General features: G+C 44.5%; 2 protein-coding genes across 3 annotated transcripts; both read left to right on the top strand.

Annotated features, from left to right (window-relative positions):
* Positions 1 to 5,661: 5,661 nt before the first annotated feature.
* Positions 5,662 to 10,694, top strand: LOC130107244 (betaine--homocysteine S-methyltransferase 1-like). The gene is made up of 8 exons (XM_056273755.1): positions 5,662 to 5,781; positions 6,696 to 6,828; positions 7,201 to 7,313; positions 7,739 to 7,930; positions 8,039 to 8,186; positions 9,195 to 9,377; positions 9,719 to 9,947; positions 10,129 to 10,694. The coding sequence occupies exons 1-8, from the start codon at positions 5,761 to 5,763 to the stop codon at positions 10,304 to 10,306; spliced, it is 1,197 nt and encodes a 398-aa protein (XP_056129730.1). The 5' UTR covers positions 5,662 to 5,760; the 3' UTR covers positions 10,307 to 10,694.
* Positions 10,695 to 12,724: 2,030 nt separating this feature from the next.
* On the top strand, positions 12,725 to 20,721 carry mrps36 (mitochondrial ribosomal protein S36). 2 transcript variants are annotated; one of them, XM_056273780.1, is made up of 5 exons: positions 12,725 to 13,050; positions 13,278 to 13,453; positions 14,023 to 14,086; positions 18,965 to 19,173; positions 19,868 to 20,721. In XM_056273780.1, exons 2-5 carry the CDS (start codon positions 13,346 to 13,348, stop codon positions 19,883 to 19,885), a joined length of 399 nt encoding a protein of 132 aa, XP_056129755.1. In that variant the 5' UTR covers positions 12,725 to 13,050; positions 13,278 to 13,345; the 3' UTR covers positions 19,886 to 20,721. The 2 variants fall into 2 exon arrangements, with proteins under 2 accessions (XP_056129755.1, XP_056129763.1); XM_056273788.1 differs by having other exon boundaries at positions 12,727 to 13,050; positions 13,278 to 13,399.
* The last annotated feature ends 68 nt before the right edge of the window (positions 20,722 to 20,789 follow it).

The raw sequence follows: 20,789 nt of genomic DNA, 5'->3' as shown, positions 1-20,789 counted from the left end.
AGCACACGTGCACACATAGTCACTGAAGCACTTGGACTCATTCATATGCTGCAACTCCTGCAGCAAGGAGGAGGGCGGACACTCAGAGAGCGCTTTTTTTCCCTAACAAACGCTCATTATTATTATTATCTGCAAGTACTCAGAGGAAGAGAAAATTGATAATAACCTCTCATTTTCACATCACATACTTCTCCCAGACGTAACAGCGTGCTACTAGGAAAGAAAAGACAGGACAGGAGTGGTTGGTTGGTTGGTTGGTTGGGATCAGTCTATTTCTCTGATCAGTGGGAGTGATAGCATTCTTACTTTTTTTGCACGAGTGTCTGCAAACTAAAGTACTTTCAAACATAAGCATTCGGGACTGCACGCCTATAGTACAGTTCAACCAACAGGGGCACAGCGCTGGTGGATTTATTACAGGAAGTCTGGATATTATCACGTTTGCATAGAAATGCAGAGATTTAATCCAGAAAGGGTGTCTTTTATTGAAATGAAACCGTATGCTTCAGTTCTTTGCTCAAAAAAAAGACATGTGGTTACTGTTAAAGGTCCAACAAGCCCACGTTTTACCCATACATCTCTTATAATATACATCACCCGTTCTGTCACGTACACACAGGACACAAAACTAAGAGTACTAGTTTAGTCCTCAGTTTGAAATGCTCCAGCTGTACCTGGAATATACACACAAACAGATACAAGGCACATATAGCACATATACCTGCACACATGCCTCTGCACTAACGCAAGGACGCACGCACACACACACATGTAAACATGCAAAGATCAGCCAAGTCCATCAGGTCCAGATACTGTGTGCACCACAACTACTATAGGCCAGCATTCCCCCGTCTTGTTCATCTAAGCGCTCCTCTCAAGGTCCTCTTGAAACAGTCCATATCGGTGTTTGGCTTAAAATGAACAGCAAATTCAGCCGCCAAACCTAAAAGTGGAAATCCTTTGCTGGGACTAGCTTGTGCTCATCAACCGACATGGTCGTCTAAACTTGGAAAGAAGGAATACTATAATATGTAAGTGTCTGTCTATGAAGGCTGAATGCTGACATCATTGCATGACCAACACTAGACAGCAGGTATATCTTCTGAACTTTGGCTCTGTTGATAAACATTTGCGGGAGATTAGCCCGAAATATTCTCCCTGAAACTGGATCGACCCGGATCTGCCAGCACTGGCCGCCGCCACTCAAGGTCAACACCCCTGTGTGTGTGTGTGTGTGTGTGTGTGTGTGTGTGTGTGTGTGTGTGTGTGTGTGTGTGTGTGTGTGTGTGTGTATGTGTGTGTGTGTTGTGTGTGTGCAAGAGAGAGACGGCACATTAAAGAGAGTGCTGACGACTGAGAGCAGCCGGGTGTTGGTGCCAGGTGAAAGGCAAGGATGTATGTCCCTTAGTTTCATTATGTGGCCTGACTTCACGACTCAGGTTCGGCAAAAAGCAAACCAGAGACTACGATTTGACCTCAGATGGCTGCACCAACAGATGGATCCCATTCTTAATACTTTCCGTATCCAGTGTGGGAAGATCGCATCGTGAATTCACGTTTGCGGCGGCCTCACCCGGTACTGTTCATGCAATGTCTTTGTCCACATCTGTCTCTAACTAAGTTTGTGTCTTTGTTTGATGGCTGGGAGGGCTGGTGCTGGATTGGCCGGGAGAGCTTGGTCTGCTGCGTCCTGTGGGCCCAGGGACCAAGGCCCTGCCCAGAGCTGTGCCCGAAGAGGTAACACCGAGGGTGGTCTGACAGGATGCGGAAGCAGGGCGGGCTAAGGTAACTGCTAGCCCATGCAGACCAGCAGTTCCGATGGCACCGAGGGCGGTCTGGCGGCGGCCTCGCCTAGCGTTAACTGTGTTTTTAGTGTCGTCGTTTGGAGTGCGGGGAGTTGTGTCCAAGGTGTCTGGCTGGGAGAGCTGGCGTTGGGTCAGCTGAGGGAGCCTGGTCTGCCACGTCCGGAGGGCCCAAGGACCACGGTGCTGCCCGGAGCTGTGCCCGAGGAGGAAGCACCGGAAGCAGGGCAGGCTAAGCTAACTGCTAGCCCATAAAGACCGGCAGTTCCGACGGTCATCTTGGCTGGCGTTTGTTCTTTTGGACAGTGATGTATTTGTTTAGTTTGGATATATGCGTTAGTTTGGATATGTGTGTTCTTACAGGGTTTGGATATGTGTTTTTGTCTGTGTTGCACTGCTGTGGGCTGGGGGAAACGATATTTCGTTTCATGTCATGTGTGCAGGTGCATGAAGTGGAATGACAAATAAAGTGTTCCCGATTCCTGATTCCATTCCCATAGGAAACAAAGAAAACGCCGAGGCTACAGACACATCCGTGGAGATTATAGCTGTGCAAAAGCTGTTCGGCAAGGAAATGATTAAAACGAAGTCAATAAAATCTATGTGAATATATAAGATAGCGTTGGGCAAAAGTGCACAGTTCAAGGTGGTAGACTGGTTGTGTCCCACCCTGTTAAGACATTCATGGATTACATGTGAGCCCTTTGAGTAAGTATAAATATATATATATTTATAATTTATATGCATATATTTAGCCTGTTTTGGGTGTGAGGTTTAAGGGTCAACATATCACGAGGCAGGCAAACATCTTCTCATGATGGAAGGGGGCAAAAAGGGTAAGAAAACATTAAGCCACATTACCTGCGAGGCGACATTATGGGCTTATTTTTCTCTCTCGCATCAAGCGTTAAAAGGTGAATCCTGTTCATTGTGAGGCCATACATATCTTTAATACAGATGCCACCCAACCCATCACCTGCAGTGTTTGATTAGACTGAACTGAACTACTCAGCTACAGCCTGCATACTCCACCAGTAAAACAATGAGTGACTACAGACCAGTTCAGGACCAAGCCACTCATTTATATAACTGGGGGTACTTTTGGCAGGGATGCTACAGTAATCTTTAAACAGACCTTAATTTCATAACATTGCCATGGTGATATGTCTCTCACCCTTACTAAACTCACTTCCTATCTGTATTACCCCTACCACCACCACCACCATCACCACCACATAGTATCATTCAACTCGCCATTTTTATCTGAAAGAAGTTTGCGTTGTGATGAGTTCCACAACGTCCAAAACAGACGTGTGGTAACCAGTCCAGAATCTGGCCCCGACATCCAACCATAAATATACTTGTTGGAATAAAATTATCGTTTTAATCCAATGATTCAGTTGGTCGGGGCTGAATCCTATCACTTCATTTGCTCAGAGGCAGGGTCTGCTGTCACCAAGCACTTTGTGCCACAAACGAGGTTCAGAAAGGGAACCGGCACCTGTAAAGTAAATATACCATACACGCGCTGTACTGATGTAGGTACACACATTGTTGCTATTGTACTTGAAACTGCATCGTTTATGTACACAATTTCGAGTCCTTTATTGTAATTCTGCAGAGAAGACTGATGCTTTTTTTTTTTTTTTCTAATCTGAGGGTTATTTATGGGCAATGTCAGGCTTTCAGAGGCCCCATGGCCAATACTGGCTATCTGTTTCATAACAATCCCAGCCATCCCAGTGGTCAATGGACTGTGCTGCTGTCAGGGAAAATCCTGCTCATGCAACACTATACAGAGGTGGTGTGTGTGTGTGTGTGTGTGTGTGTGTGTGTGTGTGTGTGTGTGTGTGTGTGTGTGTGTGTGTGTGTGTGTGTGTGTGCGTTTGTGTGCATATAATATAGATTTAGGGAAACAGACTAGAGCAGTCTGTGCTGAAATGTCTCAATAAATCAGAGTTGTATATCTCTGGATCCTTGACCCAACCCCAACACACACACATAGGGACAAAACTTTTCACTGACCACCTCCCACGTTTCACAACTGTGTTGCAAAACCATTCATCACATAAATTGTAATCATGTTTTGTGTTTCCCCCGTTGCATTCGATTCACTTTGTAGCTCGGCCTGCATTATCTGCACTTTCTGCAGTTTGTGTTGACTTTAGAAATAAAATCGATTACTTTGCTCCCACTTGACGACGTTAAGAGAAAGGATAAAATCTTTCAACAATTTCATTGCATCTGTCAGAGAGTGGTCTTTGTGAGGTGGTTTCATGGATCTCTCTGTCCCAATAGGACATCGATGAACATCTCAGCGCTGGCCAGTTAGTGATTGGCGATAGAGGCTTTGTGTTCATGCTTAAAAAGGCAGGGATGCCTGAGGGTGCATTTAAACACACACACACACACACACACACACACACACACACACACACACACACACACACACACACACACACACACACACACACACACACACACACACACACACATCACATTCCATCTTTATCCTGAAGTGAACCTGTATGTACCCATCAGTGTGGTGGTTGACGCAGACTTCCTGGGGCTGGGGTCTAATGTCATAGAGATGTTTCCATTAGACCAGTGAGGACAAACTGGAGGACAGGAGTTAGAGCCCGAGAGTGACTGTGAGGGCTGAACGGTAGAAATCGACAGTCTGGTTGACTCTGAACTTTCAGGGAAAAAAAACATAACGAGATTACTTCTTGTGACTGAAATCACACCTGGCTCAATGTGACCTTAGCTCAAGAAAAGTCCAATAAGCACACCATCAGGCGCTGAATTTGCATTCTGATATTGCCGCTGATGCTCAATTAATCACCTTTGTCACCATTACCATGCACATCATCATAACCATCGTCTCTTTCCTCATTATTTTAGAGGACACAAACCAGTGAGGGAGTCTTTGACCTGGCAGGGGAGGTGGACGGTGAACATGACGCTGGTGGGTTTTCCCTGACCACCTTGTACGAGCGAGGTCAAGACGAGGGCTATCTTTGACAGACAGCTGGATGTGTTCGTCAAGAAGAACGTGGACCTCCTGTTTGCTACGTTTGAGTGAATCTGCCGATCGTCAGGTCAGCGCGTCACTATTTCCACTGGTTAGAGCGTGGAAATAGATATAAGAATATCTATCGAACCCAATTCACACACGTGCACAAAACCTAACGTCGGTGCTCTAAATTGGCGAGCTGTGTGACGTATTTTTGCATAATCCGGATGTCCAGTTTCTCAAGTTCCAACGCTCCTTCGATTCATCCACAGCTCTCCTTTCACGGCTGAAGGCTGACCCAGAGGGTGAGTTTAACTGGGGCAACATGCCACAGGTCATGGAAAACCCACATGGTAAAGTGATATTTTTCCACTAAATATATATGGGGCACGTATGGGGGGGGGGCATTTGTTGACTAATCTCTCATTACACATAATTCAAGATACTATCAATAACTCTCACCAAAAACAAACAAAAAGAAAACAGGAAAAGTTAAGTTTAAGTGTTCTTTCCGCTTTATTAACCATCTCCTATCTGGCCCAGATTAATGCTGGCCTGTAATGTTCACGTGGCACTGTCCTGCGGTGATGGAGAGCGGCTGCCCGGCATGGGGGAGCTGGGTGAGATGAAGGGCATGCTGGTCCCCACACCTATTCGGGGGGCAACAAGAAGGCAACCCACAAACAGGGCGAGAGACAAACACAGCAGTTAACCAGCATTATTCCGGACCAAACTTGTAACTTCTCACAACACTCTCATTCAGAGGCAGAGGGGAGGGTAAAGAGTAAACATTGTAGTTGTGTAACTTGCCTTTGCCAATCAGAGCGGTGCCTGGTGAAACCCCTCCCCTCCATCAGTGGGATATATACATACCGGTCCTGCCTCGGCCCAGCGCCTCCTCAGCCTCTCAGAGGATCAGCAGCCCACGCAGCACTGGGAGTAATGGCACCGGCGACGAAGAAGGTGGGTATGAACTTGACACTGACGCAACACGTTGTACTCCAGCTACCAAAAAGAAGAAGAAGAAGAAGAGCCCGTCTAGACGGCATCAGCATTACCACTATATCTTAACTCCACTCCTTTGACCCTGTGATGCACAACAACTCCCAAGCTTTTAAAAGTTGGCCTCCCTGCTATTTGGCCCCCTTTGCGATGGGTAGCCGCAGTCTCCTATGGACAGCCCATACCTTCCCATTTAAACCCGCTGCGGCGCAGTCACGTGTTATTTCCGCCCCCCCCCCCCATCACTTCCGAGTAGATCGGCGGCGGTTTATGCGCGGATCTGTGGACGGGGTGGTTGGCTTTATTCAGATTTGAGGGTTCCGTCTTGAAAACGCGCTGTTGCGAGAAATCCCTCCAGTCGCTCTGCAACAGGTTTCACGGCATTTCGGAAACCTTCAAAACCCCATCGTGTGAATCTTATACTTCCAGAGTTTACGAGGGCAAGTGTGATTCCGCATGCGTGACCTCTGGTTGTAGAAACCAGCCGGCTGCCGCTGAGCATAACGCGCGGAGCTGTATTCCCACTGCGGACGTGTGCTGCGGACCGTATCTGCATGCTATAACGCAAACTGTACGAGCTTTATCCTCGACTTTATAGCAATGCATTCCAACGTGGACTGAACCACTGAGCCAAAAACGAACCTCCCGAGATATCCCAGCACGCATGCGTGCAGCTGCATTTCGCGCTATGTCGCGTTGACGTGCGCCAACAGGTCCGTCAGCAGACGCGATAATCCGCAATATGGTGAGATGCAGCGCAACGTCCGTGATCCGTGCCTTAATTTACTGCTTTGGGGCAAGTGACTCGCATGTTTTGATGGGGATTTTGGCACACCATTAAGTGGCTTTGGTTACAACTTCATTCATGACTGCAGGGAGTCTTGGAGCGTCTTAACGCTGGAGAGGTGGTGATTGGAGATGGGGGCTTCGTGTTCGCCCTGGAGAAGAGGGGCTATGTGAAGGCTGGTCCCTGGACCCCAGAAGCTGCTGCAGAGTACCCTGAAGCAGGTCAGGGCTGTTTTCATGCTGTCTCCACTTTGATGGCCCCACACGAGCCGAACCTGGGTTCCCAATGTCTCCTTGTAAACGTTGCCCCCTCGTGTGTGTGTGTGTGTGTGTGTGTGTGTGTGTGTGTGTGTGTGTGTGTGTGTGTGTGTGTGTGTGTGTGTGCGCGCGCGCGTTGCGCGCCCTGTAAACGTTGCCTCCTCGTGTGTGTGTGTGTGCGTGCGTGCGCGCGTGGGCCCTGTAAACGTTGCCTCCTCGTGTGTGTGTGTGTGTGTGTGCATGTGCATGCATGTATGTGTGTGAGCTTTCAGACTATCCCAGCCATATCTTGCTTAATACGGTGCCACTAAAGAATCTGTGCCTCCTGATTTTCAGTGCGACAGCTGCACAGGGAATTCCTGAGGGCCGGCTCCAATGTTATGCAGACCTTCACATTCTATGCCAGTGACGATAAACTGGAGAACAGGGGCAACAAACTCACATTCACAGTAAGTTAAACAGGGGGGATCACGGGGTACAGCCACGATTCAGTGTGTCATGCAGATGCCTATAGTAGTGTGTCCTGAGTAAGGATTGGTTAGAGGCCTAGCCCCGAACAGCTCCTAGTTGGATTTCCCCCAACTGGCAGAACAACAATACTCCGCACTGCTGAAGTCGAAAAGAAATGCATTGATGGAAAAAACTGGTCAACAGGAGCTCAATTAATGTGACAAATGTGTAGCCTCTTTCACTGCTGTAGATACGGATGTAAAACCCAGGTATGCGTTAACTTCTTTAAAATGAACTGCTTTCTCACCAGCATTGATTCTATTTGGGAAATATCGCTGTCTGTATTGCAGCCGCATCAAGGATAACCTATCTTGTTTAAACCCAGCCGTGGGTCGGGTCACTCTAACTTAGCACCTCTCTGCAGGGAGCACAGATCAACGAGGCGGCCTGCAATCTGGCTCGTGAGGTAGCCAACGAAGGGGACGCGTTGGTCGCCGGTGGAGTTTGCCAGACTCCGTCCTACCTGAGCTGTAAGAGTGAGGTTGAGGTGAAAGCCATCCTCAAGAAACAGCTGGACGTGTTCATAAAGAAGGATGTGGACTTCCTGATTGCTGAGGTAATGTGAAGGAAAAAGGATGAACCCTCTGAAACTGTATAACCTCCCACTGGATATGTTTTTTTTTTCATGGTGTCTCAATGGAGTGTTGATGTCTGTGTCCTGTAGTACTTTGAGCATGTTGAGGAGGCAGAGTGGGCGGTGCAGGTGCTGAAGGAGACCGGGAAGCCTGTGGCTGCTTCTCTGTGCATTGGACCACAGGGGGACATGCATGGAATCTCACCTGGAGACTGTGCCGTGAGGCTGGTCAAGGCTGGTGGGTACAATGCCACATCCCATAAGTCTACTGGCCACTTCACGTTCCATTTCAAAGCAACACTGGGTGATGTGGGAAATATTATCATGATAATCATGCAGAATTTTTACAGGATATTGATCACTATGCTTACATATGCAAAAATGCCATATTTAGGAATCCAGTTGGGGTCCATTACAGTGAACGGATTGGCAATGTAAAGTACAATATCACACCAAAACTAGTTTTCAAATAATATTCCTTCCAATATTTCAGTCTTCATTTTCTGTGAAAATTTAGGTCATAGTCTCAGACATTAATCTAGACAGGTTTTTAAAAAGTAATTTAAAAGGTGTCACGATATGACCGTATTAAAATTTCATCCCAGTACAACACCACTGAAAGACAGTAAAAGGTAATATTGTATTGCAGCTTGCTTTGAACCAGACCTCACATCTGTTGGTGCTTTAAATGATTCCCAGAACCCAAATTGATTTGATGAAACATTTTTGTTTTAATTTAATATTTTGTAATACAATTTAAGATTACTCAAAGGGTGATTTTTAAAATTGGCGAGTGACACAACTACCTGTACTGGTCACAGAAATATCATTACAGGACAATGAATATTAAAACATCTCTGAGGAGGGATGCAAACTGTAAACTTGATGAAACGTTTATAAGCGGACATTACTGGGGGTAAATGGGGACTCTGTCCTCAAAAACTCTCTGCTGATCTCAGACCCTTATCTCCAGTATGGTGAGGTGGATTACAAGCTGCACAAGCGTGATATGAGTTTAAAGTCTGCCATTGCTAAATATTCATGACCAGGACCAAAGCTTTCATGTTGCTGTTGCATAGTATTGCATAAAGATGCAATACTCAAACCCATAATGAGGAGAATATTATAATTATGAGATAATTATTGCACTTCAGAAGTGCAAATGTTCCTAGAGCTCATGGTTACAATTGTTTTTCTGTCTATAGGTATGTGTAACTGCCTGGTTGTATGTTTCCGGCTCCTCTAGGTGCCCAGATTGTCGGAGTCAACTGCCATTTTGACCCCATGACCTGTGTAGAGACGGTTAGGAAGATGAAGGAGGGAGTAGAGAAGGCCGGACTAAAGGCTCACTACATGGTGCAGCCTCTGGCTTATCACACCCCCGACTGCGGCTGTCAGGGATTCATTGATCTGCCGGAGTTCCCCTTTGGTAATGCTCTGGACTGTACTCTATATCATAGTGCAGGTTGTATAGACTGAGTGTTTCAAGCTACTACAGTGCTACGCCATTAACCCAATTCTATACTTAACAAGCAAATGTACTGTACACGTTTAGCATTTAACACCTGCAACACATAAAAATGTAACGTCTTTGTGAACTCGCATAATTCTGCCCTCTGCTGGCGTGATATGTGTAATGCACTGCAAGAGGTCTTAGTTGAAATATGAGTTTATTTTAAAAACGGCTCCTGGCTGTAATTTAAGGGTCTTTCCACTCTCATCAAAGCCTTATTTACCGTTAAATTTGTATAAAATCACATTTTCTCTCAGGCCTGGAGCCCAGGATCCTTACCCGTTGGGACATGCACAAGTACGCCAGAGAGGCCTACAAAGTTGGCATCCGCTTCATTGGCGGCTGCTGTGGGTTTGAGCCTTACCACATCAGAGCTATTGCTGAGGAGTTGGCCCCTGAGAGAGGTTTCCTTCCTGTAGCTTCAGAGAAACATGGCAGCTGGGGCAGTGGTCTGGAAATGCACACCAAGCCCTGGGTCAGAGCCAGGTGAGAAGAATATTACTGAAATCGATCTAGGACTACACCATAGCACACAAAAGATGAAATGAGCACACCAACCGAATCAATTGAATATCAACACTCGAGTATTGACGATGACCTTCAGTCTCCATGGAGAGTTGCAATGGTAGCTGCTTTGATGACCATCCCCTTTTCTCTTCCCTTTTAGGGCCCGCCGTGACTATTGGGATACCCTGAAGCCTGCATCTGGTCGCCCACAGTGCCCCTCCATGTCCACACCTGACAACTGGGGCGTCACCAAGGGCCATGCTGACCTCATGCAACAGAAAGAGGCCACCACCCAGGACCAACTCAAAGTTCTCTTTGATAAGCCAAAGAAGCAATAAGTCAGCCTGTCTCTTCCAGATGTCTGTGCAGAGTGTATACCGTCAACTTCGCCTTGGTGTTATTGATGCTGCACACTGGTGGCTTGCATCAATATACAAAACTGCATCTACTAAATGTAATATGCTGGTAGGCAATGTGTCTGTAATGTCAACTTACCGACCTCTGGTGTGCAGCACCAATCGGCGTTCCCATCTCCAAAATGGGCCGAATCCTCTCTTGAGACATGGTTTTCTGCACAATCTCTTGCTTACTGAAAATAATGTGGTAAAGAGGTCCACATCCTATGTGTATCAAGTTAGGAGCTGGCAAATTTTGGATTGGGACCTGGTTTTTCCATGCTTCTGGACCATTTGTTTTAATGCCAAGTTTAATAAAACAAGTCTTTATAAAATACATGAAGTGCTCAGTTATTATTTAATGTGTTGGGCTGTCTTCATGTTGTTGCATAATTATTCAGTAAGACTTGACTTACTTAGGAGCCGCATGATAAAAATATATTTGAAAGAGCCATATTTCAAAAATACAAATCCTCAACTACTAAATCCACATAACGTCTAGAATAAGGCTATTAACTGCCAATTAAAAAATAAACAACATTATTTGCATTGTACTGTACCTGTATGAAATGCATTCCCATTACTAAGGTTACCATAACACACAGGGCAGATGCAGGGTGTAGCCTATAGTGTTGAGATTTACTCTGCCTTAGTTGGAGAAACAATATGAGAGACACTAAGGTTTAATGTACAAATGACTTTAAAGGGTAAAATCTTGACAAAAGAAACATTCAACTGCCCCCTTGTGTATGTGCTTTTTTAATTTCTTTTGCTATTTTGCCTTTGCTAACTTATGACAAGTTAGCTTATTCTCAATATTTGTTACAACTCAAAGTTGTAAGTTTGTTACAACTTGTAACAACAAATGATCATAATTCCAATTGCAATTCTTATATTTATAAGCGTTTTTGTGTATGTGTGCAGGGGGCATCTTTGGCTTTCATGTCAGTGGCCTGGTATACCTCAATGTAAAAACTAAGTAGTCGGCTATTCATGATTGCTGTTAAGATGTAAAAAAAAATTTAGAACAACATATCCTGGTTAGCTTAGACTGTAATCCTGCAGAAAAACAAAGCCACACTGAGCATCCTCCCTGAACAAGTTTATGGATGTTGTAAAAAAAAAAGAAAAGGGGGGGGGCTCCTTGTTGACTTTGTAATCCATTGCTTTTTCGTTGACACTTTGACTTAAACGAGTCAACATGCCATACATCCAAATCATAGTCTTGTTATGATCGTCACATACAACGCAGGTACCCAGGCCTATCTGACTATAAGCTGTTTCATTTCTTGATCATTAGCGAGATCGCTTTTATGCAAACGAGGTGCCAGCGGATCCCAGCTCGCTCAGACTGTGGACGGTCTGTTGGAGTCATGCCGCAGGTGTGTAACGTTTTTCCAACCAACTTTAGATATGCGGCGCAAAGCTTGTTCATGCCTCTGATTGGCTACTTCTCCATCATTAACCAATCAGAGGGCAAAATTCCTGCAGCGCAGTGGTTAAAAAAAAAACAAACAAAAAACTCGCGTGCCCAGCAGACGGTACGTAAGTGACGTAAGCATAGTATCCACCCTCCCGCGCTCAAAGAGCCTTAAGCGTTAAAGATGTATCAGCCGTTATAGGCTTGACTACGAGGCCTGCAGGAAGTAATCACCGCGATGGGGGGGAGGGGGGGGGGTTCTGTCCTCCCCGAGCTCGCCCACCTGCGTTACCGTTTGACAGGTGTACCGCCCCAGTCAAACGCCAGAAACGAGAGCCCGCTCGGGGCTTGCCTCATCGGGTATCATAGGCCTTTCTAGCCCATTTTTGGGGGGTGCTGCAGCACCCCTAAATTGAACCCCAGCACCCCTAAAATTGAAGAGATTTTTTTTTACTGTATGTCCATGTTTAATAAGCTGAAGAAATGGCAAAACCATATCCAGTATATGGTTTAAACGTAATATTTTACCAACAAAAATACAGCATCCCCCCCATGCTTCGAAAATGGTTTGATCCACCCCCCCCCCCAAATGTATCTTGCCTGGCCGGCCAGCACTCTGGCTGCTCGGCACCCCTAAAGCTCTGACCCTAGAATCGCCCCTGTCGGGTATCAATGAGTCACGGGAGAGAAAAAAAAGGAAGGAGTTTTTATTTTTTAATTTAATAGATTGTTCCGACATGAAAACAACAAAAAAAAACCCCGAAACGCATCACTTTTGTCCTTGCGCTTAAATTACATACGGGGACGAGTGTATGGCGATATGCTAGATGTAACGGATGCGTAGTGTGCGCTATGATTTACCACTGGCGACACATCTTCTTCTCCAAACGTCTCTGCGCTGGATACGCACTGACCACGTGACCATACTATCCTCTGGGCGACCTTCCGGTTTTTTCTTCTTTCTATTTCAGGGGGCGTGAAATTAAAGATAGGTGTGATATTAGTCCTCCGTAGCCGAGCCTGCCATTGACATTCACGGCGCAAAACTGTTCCAATTTCTAGCCAAATAAAGACTGAGTGGCCGAATTGCCAGCTTGTTACAGCGGGTTCCATAGACGAATAACGGTTATTATTGTGGTCTTAGCTGTCCTCTCGGAACCAGCCAGCAACGCGGCGAGGCGGCATGGCCTGAGCACTGACCTCGCCTCGCCTGGCAGGACACACGTCTCTACGACGTCCAGAGCTCACTGCGTCATTTGCCTCACAGGTAAGCCCAGTTGTTGTGTTAAAATAAGGCTTGAATCTTCTATGAAATTAACGCAAACGCCACCCAATTGAAAATGTATAGGCCGTGTCTCACGTGTAACTTTTTTGTACACACTTTTAACAGCTTAGAGTGTTTTCCCTTCATTATCCCTTTGGCACGTTTAATATCGTATGCTGTGGAGCGGACTCGTAAGAATGACAGCAGCGCCATCTTGTGTTGGCTTATAGCAGTTGCGGGCGGGCGAGCGAGCGGGGGGGCGGGGGATCTCACCCGGAAGTGAACCCGCGAGTTCCTCATGGGGAGCAAAGTCAGCTCCAACATGGCAGCGCCCGCCACCAAAGTGATTCAGGTACGCTTGACAAACTGTTTTCGTCGTTGTTCGTCCGCCAGTGTTTTTGCTCAGGTGAGTGCTGTGTCGGAGGATGCCCGTCTATCCTGTGCGCTTATCCTTCGCTTTAAATGTCGGCGGGCTTTCCGTTTGGGTGTGGAAGACTTACCCTTGCTGATGTCCTTGTTGGTCTGCAGAATGTAAACGCCGATGAGAGATGTGTCGACCTGACACATCTCTCATGTGAACCAAAGTAGTTTTCGGTGGTCAGTCTTTCATTAGTTTCCCCCATAGACAAACTGTGCGTTGCCCAAACTCCAAAGCTTGTGTAGGTCAACTTGAAACGTCCCCCCGATTGATGGGAGTCAAGTTAGTATGGAAGTAACTTCAGCTTGAGTTAAAACTGCTAAAAATAGTTTTGCCACAGTGACACGTGTGTAATGCGGAAAGACTGGTTTCCTCCTTTGACTGTACGTCACCCAAGTCAGACATACTTACCTGGCGTCCTCTGTGTTGGCTTCAGCGGCGGTTCATTTATAATCTCAACTTCAAATTTGTAAACTTGAACATTATTGTAAACTACAACGAATGTCATCATTAATTGACCCAAACCCTCTGATTTGTGAGTGTTGCTTTTATTTCAGGCAATACGGCCTCATACTCCTCTGATCAAGTTTCCAAATAGGGAAGGCCTCCCAAAGCCAAACGGTAAGTCTAGATCAGTGGTCACCAACCCTTTCAAGCCTAAGATCACATCCCAAGTCCAAATGTAAACCAAGATCTACCACATCCCAAGTCCAAATGTAAACCAAGATCTACCACTTAAGAAAATGACAAAAAAGGCCAAAATGTAGTTCCACTTTGACACTTTATTTTGTTACCTGTCAGTCATAAGCCAATTATTTTCGTTTCAAAGCCCCTATCAAATATTTGTCTCCCACCAAGATCACAATCCAATTGTGATTTAATTTTGACAACAGGCAAAGTGTTCCTTTAATGATACAAATGGTATAATCATAATAAGTGCAACTGTCATTCAAAATTTTATGACAACAGTCATATTAAAAATGTTCAATATTTCCACAGGCCTATCACTCATTCACCATTCATAATAACCTCAACAATCAGTCAATTACAGGCCTAAGCCAATCATGTGCAGTACGGTTTCACTTTCTCTTTTAAACAACATATCCTTTTGTAAAAAAAATAGCCTACAACAGATCATATTTCAAACTGGCAATACTCACTCTGATGGCACAGACACACATTCAGTGTGTCACACACACACACACACACACACTTTGAATGTGATGGCTTTGATTAGGGCTGTCAAGATCATAAAATTTTAGTCGACGATTAATTGTCATACAAATAATCGCAATTCATGATTTAACCTTTTTTTTGTGCCCCCCCTTTTTTTTCTCTTCCCCAATTGTACTTGGCAAACTTTTGCAACATTTCTTTAAATGCTGGATTTTCAACTGTATTGAACGGCTGCATTTCTTTGGCAATATAACGCATTACGCTGTTTGTTAACGTGCACCATCTGGTACTGTCACGTTTATATTTAGACACTCGTCCGAAAGCTTCAGGAACAGCCAAATTGCTGGGATGGAACTGCAGCGGTGGCAGTCTTTCCAAGTTCAGCGAATTTGGTGGGGTGGTGGATCCGTAGATGTTTTTTTAAATTTGTGGTATTAGCACTTTTAGCCAACTTTTTGCTGCAAATCTGAGAAATCGCCTCCTCCAGGTTATTGGCCTCTCTTTTTTCATTTGGCTTAAAACCAAAATGTGCCCACAGCTGTGCTGTGGTGTTTGGCTTTGCAACTATGTTCATGATGTTAATGTTAACAGATGCTCGTCGAAATGCAGTCGTCGAATATTATAGAATAAGCGTCTCAAGATAAACAGTTTGTTGACGCTAATTCACCACTCGCATGCCAGGGGTGCAACAAGATGACGTCATTAAAAGAGGGCCAGTCAAACAACAAACGGTGGCAAACGACATGGAAATACTGATGGAAATAGATGGAAATATGACATTTCTGTTAGTTTCATCCAGCTGTTTTTATACAGATGAATGGAAACGATTCTAACGATTATGCAAAATGATCGCAGTCGGGTCAAATAATCACGATCAGGCAATGATGTAATAATTGTGACAGCCCTAGCTGTGATTGCACAATATCAGCAAGTGATCTGTAGTCTGGCTTGTAGTTTGGTACAGCAAGTCTTACACTGTCTGTGAGATATCTATGGTTGTCAAGACCTGTTCTTTGACTTGACTATTTTCATCTGTGAAAAAGCCATCTCACAGAGATATGTTGATCCAAAGTAGGCCTTCACCTTAAGTGTGCAAGATGAAAGGAGGGGAAACTTTTCAGTGTTTACAAGACCCCAGAAGTCACTGTCTGTCTCTTGATCTTGCTTTCAACTCGGTCATTTTGCAAATAAATTATCTCCATGTCAACTCTGATTGGTAAAGCAAATACTTGCTGAAATTTCGCGGACACCTCCACAATCTCAGTGGGGAGGAAAAGGTTTGAGATAAATGCAGTAACCTCCCCTATGTCCTTTAACTCTTGAAAACGCCTGTTGAATTCAGATGCCAGTTTCTCCAGGTGGGTGCAGAATTCTTGCAGGAGGAAAGCGTCTTTGTTTCCGATGTTTTGTGACATTTTCTCTAGGTTTGGGAAGTGCACTAGCTGTCCATTCCTCAGCTGAGAGGCCCACACACCCACCTTGGCCTTAAAGACATTGTCAGCACTGATCATGTGTGCCACGTCTTTGTCTTTTCCCTGGAGCAGCTCATAATTAAGCTCGTTCAGTTTTTCTGTTATGTGGGTGAGGAAACCTAAGTCTAGCAGCCGTGCATCATCTAGACAGTTCCTCATGCTCATTTCATGACTCCAGAAATTATTTGATCTCAGGCAGCAAGTCAACAAATTGCTGCAGTACTTTCTCGCAACATAACCCCCTTATGCCAGCATGGAGAATCAAGTCACCATATGTGGCATCAAGCTCATCTAATAAAGATTTCAACAAGTGGTGCTGAAGTCCTTTTGCGCGAATCAAATTAACGACAACTGTCATGACATGAGACAAGTCCACTACTTTGCTAGCAAGTACTTGCTGATGGATCACACAGTGATAGTTCAAAAACTTGGGGAAATCAGGATCACGATGGCACAGTGCAACGAAGTCTGAATGCAGCCCACGCATTGCCAGGGCCCTGTCTAGTGATTGCTACCAGTTTATGAATGGGAATTATGTTATCATGGCTATAACGTTTAAACTCGTAAATGTCCTCACCTCTGGTCCTCCCTTTTAATGGTAAAAGGGTGAGAAAAGCCTCTGTAGTAGTTGAATCCTTAAAAGCCATGCGAACAAACACCATCAGCTGTACAGTGTCTGTTATATCCCGGGATTCATCAAATTGCAGCGAAAAGCACTGATAAAGTGATAAATCCTTCAGCACTTGTTGATTCACATCCTCCAATAACAGCTCCACCCTTCTTGTCACAGTGGCTGGGCCAAGTGGCACACTTCCAATAGCATTTTTGCAAAAATTGTTCAGGTCTTGGCCTCCAAATTCCCCAGATCTCAGACAGATCGAGTATCTGTGGCATGTGCTGAAAAAACAAGTCCGATCCATGGAGGCCCCACCTCGCAACTTACAGTACATGTGCTGCTAACGTCTTGGTGCCAGATACCACAGGACCCCTTCAGAGGTCTTGTAGAGACCATGCCTTGATGGGTCAGAGCTGTTTTGGCAGCACAAGGGGACCTACACAATATTAGGCAGGTGGATTTAATGCTTTGGTTAATCGGTGTATTTATGTGGGGTATGTAGGAGTGGTGCAGGATATGTATGAGGGAAGTGTGATAGTGGTGAGGTGTGCGGTTGGAATGACAGATGGGTTCAAGGTGGAGGTGGAATTACATCAAGGATCAGCTCTGAGCCCTTTCTTGTTTGCAATGGTGATGGACAGTTGACGAATGAGATCAGGCCTATGATGAGAACATCATAGTCTCTGTGGACTATGTTGTTTGTGGATGACATTGTGATTTGTAGCGAGAGTAGGGTGCAGGTTGAGGAAAGTAATGGGGAGTGCAGAAGAGAGGTGAAGAAGAGTGCAGGCAGGGTGGAGTGGGTGGAGAAGAGTGTCAGGGGTGAGTTGCGACAGAAGGGTACCAGCAAGAGTTAAAGGGAAGGTTTACAAGAGGGTTGTGAGACCAGCTATGTTGTATGGTTTGGAGACAGTGGCACTGAAAAGACAGGAGGCGGAGGTGGAGGTGGCAGAGATGAAGATCCTAAGATTTTCATTGGGAGTGACGAAGAAGGACAGGATTAGGGACGAGTATATGAGAGGGACAGTTCCGGTTGGACGGTTTGGAGACAAAACAAGAGAGGCAAGATTGAGATTGTTTGGACATGTGTGGAGGAGAGATGCTCGTTATATTGGGGGAAGGATGTGGAATATGGAGCTGCGGGGGTAGAGGAAAAGAGGAAGGCCAAAGAGGAGGTTTATGGATGTGGTGAGGGAGGACATGCATTTGGCTGGTGTGACAGAGGAAGATGCAGAGGATAGGAAGAAATGGAAATGCATGATCCGCTGTGGCGACCCCTAACAGGAGCAGCATAAAGTAATAGTAGTAGTAGTAGTAGGTGTATTTATGTGGGGTGACAGAGGGTTGGCAAAAACACCTAAGGGTGGATGTGACGAGGGATATTTTCTTAGATCAATAATTTGCTCAATGTTTGAAATTAGGGATCAACTGATGTTTTTTTCAGGCCAGTAATTACTAATAATTATTATTAGATTAAATTATTATTAGATATTATTAAATTTTTTAATGATTATAATCATTAAAAATGCTGGATATTGGATCCAGCCGATACTCGGTTTACCCCCAATTTGTATGGAAAGTTTTGTTTTGACGTGAGGTCCCAAAAATGCTAATGCACTGTAAATATTTCAAACTTATTGAAAAAGCATCTGCGTATTCTAAATAATATCACTGACTAAGACCTATAAAGTAAATGTAGATAGTCTCATCAGTGTCAGCCAGTGACATCAATGGTGGACATAGATTAGACCGGCCCATCTCTGAAGCCAAATAAAATTAGAAAATATAGTCTATTGTTGAATGTAATATATAGATTTACACTGACAGAGCTTTTTGAATATTTGTGAACAAAAGCCCCTGTCGTTTATCTCTGCATGAGCCACTGGATCACGGTTGGCCTTTGCGTAGTACAGTTTTGATTTTCTAATGGTCATAATTTGGTGAATTGTGTGTGTGGGGATGTGTGTGTGGATATATATATATACATATATATATTCACTCTTCCAGTGTCTGGAAAATCAAGTTCTGTTATGACTTCATTGTAGTAATGGGTGGGTTAGCAAGACATTTTGAAAGGGTGGCAGCTGACACCCCTGTTACCTCAACCCTGATGACAGCAAGTTTGTCACCCACAATGCTACAAAGTAGTGTTAACTGAATCAAGCCTATATGCAACAATATCCAGTGCCTTCATCACTTGTTTTTACCAGCAGAGCTGTATATTTTCCTTTGCAGTGCTGGAGGTATTGAAAACATTAGTAGTTAACCTTCCACAACGGAGCTCTCCTAGTTCCCCGTTGGCTGCCGCACCACCTCCACTATCAAGACCTCCAGGATCGATGACGCAACTTCCTGGCACGCCGGACAGCCTGGCCTCAGTTCAGCTTCTCCCCCAGAGATATCGCAGGAGACCGGTGGCATTTGAGGAGATGGAATACATCCAGGTGAGGATAGACCTGACATGAAAGCAGCTGCCGTAACTCACTGCCCTACAGAGTTAAAGTATAGTAACTGTACTGGCACTGACACTGAAAAATTGTTTGATTGTGGAGACAAGAATTCTTCCCTAACAGTAGTAACACTTTTATTTCCTAACACTTGTAGTCTGCCTAAAGGCCTTTCTCAAAGACCTTACACATATGACTTAGTGTTCTGCTCTTTCACTTGTCATTTGGTCATCGTGACCTTTTTTTACACACAGTACATCCAACTGTCCTTGCTTTTGTTTATGCAAAAGTCATAACTATTGAAGAGAGGAGCCAGCTTTCCACACTGCTGTGCTGTTTTTGGGCAGTGGTATGGTTATCATGTTGTGTTTAGCAGCTCACATTAAAGCATGTCCTGGTGATTTGCCTTGTAGCACATCGGCATTGTAATCGACTTACAAGTCGTAAAACAATGACCAAAAAAAAAAAATCAGGTTTCTCTGAATAATACATGCTGGGTTTTGGTAGATATGAACGACAAATGTATTTTTCTCTACATTAATGAGGGAATCAAGTGCTGAGACTTTTTATTTCTGTAAGTTCGCATTACATGTGTACCATTCTCAGTCACATAAATATTATTCACTATGATCTTAGAAATATACATTAAAGTAAAAGATAAAATATCTTTTTTATCATCCCTCTTGTGCAGCGTGGTGGGCCAGAGTGACGTACAGCGACTCTGTAAACGCGACCAAAGCCCTGAGCTGTGGAAATTGGTTTGTGTGTCTAACTTTGTTCTTCAGTGCAAGAGGATCTCCTGTGTCATGACAGAGATTATGCAGAATAAAGTATTACATGATCCATGTTAAAGATGTACATATGAATGTTATTTTTCAAACTTGTGTAGCTATTCGGCTTGATTGTATTGTAACATCTTAATTGTATTTTGTGTCGTCTTAAATGCAAGAAAGCTGGCTCTAATGACCTCTCTATAACCCTTTCATTGCTATGGAAGCCATTCATTAGATTTTATTTTAATCCTTGACTATTTAGTGGAATATTTTGACAAAAAACATGGGTAGGTGGTGGCCACTCGATGAAGAGCAAATAAGACTATAACCCATTTCTTCTTTCACATACACAACCATAACAGCACCACGTGGTTCTCTGCAACAGAAGTGGTTTTGTTGTGCGCCACATGACTTGTTTTTCATTTGTGAAGCCGTCATGCTCATGAGGACAAGGGTAGAAGTACATTTCACACCGACAAAACCAACAAAGCTACCCTCATTTTGGGCCATACTGTGCCATTAACTGCATCGTCTTGGTGTAAATTGCTGAATCGCCATACTGGACTGCAAGTTGCAAAAACAAAAACAATAGTGAATTCAAGGTCTTGAGTTGATGTAAACTGTTGGTTTTGAATGATTAAAAGGCTATTGTAATGTGCTGTGCTGGTTTTTAATATCACGCTTGATGTCATGCAATGCCTATGTAGGATACTTAACAGGAAGTAAATTGAAATGATAGTTTGCCTGAAAGAAACTAGTTGTACAATAAATTTGAGTATTTATTGTAGCTGTTGAGTTACCGGCACACAGTACATACTAAACATTTAAAAATGACAACCG

The sequence above is a fragment of the Lampris incognitus genome, chromosome 1 (genome assembly GCF_029633865.1).
Source record: "Lampris incognitus isolate fLamInc1 chromosome 1, fLamInc1.hap2, whole genome shotgun sequence".
Lineage (NCBI taxonomy): Eukaryota > Metazoa > Chordata > Actinopteri > Lampriformes > Lampridae > Lampris > Lampris incognitus.
Note: the sequence above shows the minus strand (reverse complement) of the source record. Positions and strands in the feature narration are given on the sequence as shown.

Coding starts and splice junctions, on each gene's coding strand:
- LOC130107244 (XM_056273755.1), top strand. CDS start 5,761: ATGGCACCGGCGACGAAGAAG. Junction 5,782..6,695: donor TGGCACCGGCGACGAAGAAG/GTGGGTATGAAC, acceptor TCATGACTGCAG/GGAGTCTTGGAGCGTCTTAA. Junction 6,829..7,200: donor TGCAGAGTACCCTGAAGCAG/GTCAGGGCTGTT, acceptor CCTGATTTTCAG/TGCGACAGCTGCACAGGGAA.
- mrps36 (XM_056273780.1), top strand. CDS start 13,346: ATGGGGAGCAAAGTCAGCTCCAACATGGCAGCGCCCGCCACCAAAGTG. Junction 13,454..14,022: donor CCGCCAGTGTTTTTGCTCAG/GTGAGTGCTGTG, acceptor CTTTTATTTCAG/GCAATACGGCCTCATACTCC. Junction 14,087..18,964: donor AGGCCTCCCAAAGCCAAACG/GTAAGTCTAGAT, acceptor TTTCCTTTGCAG/TGCTGGAGGTATTGAAAACA.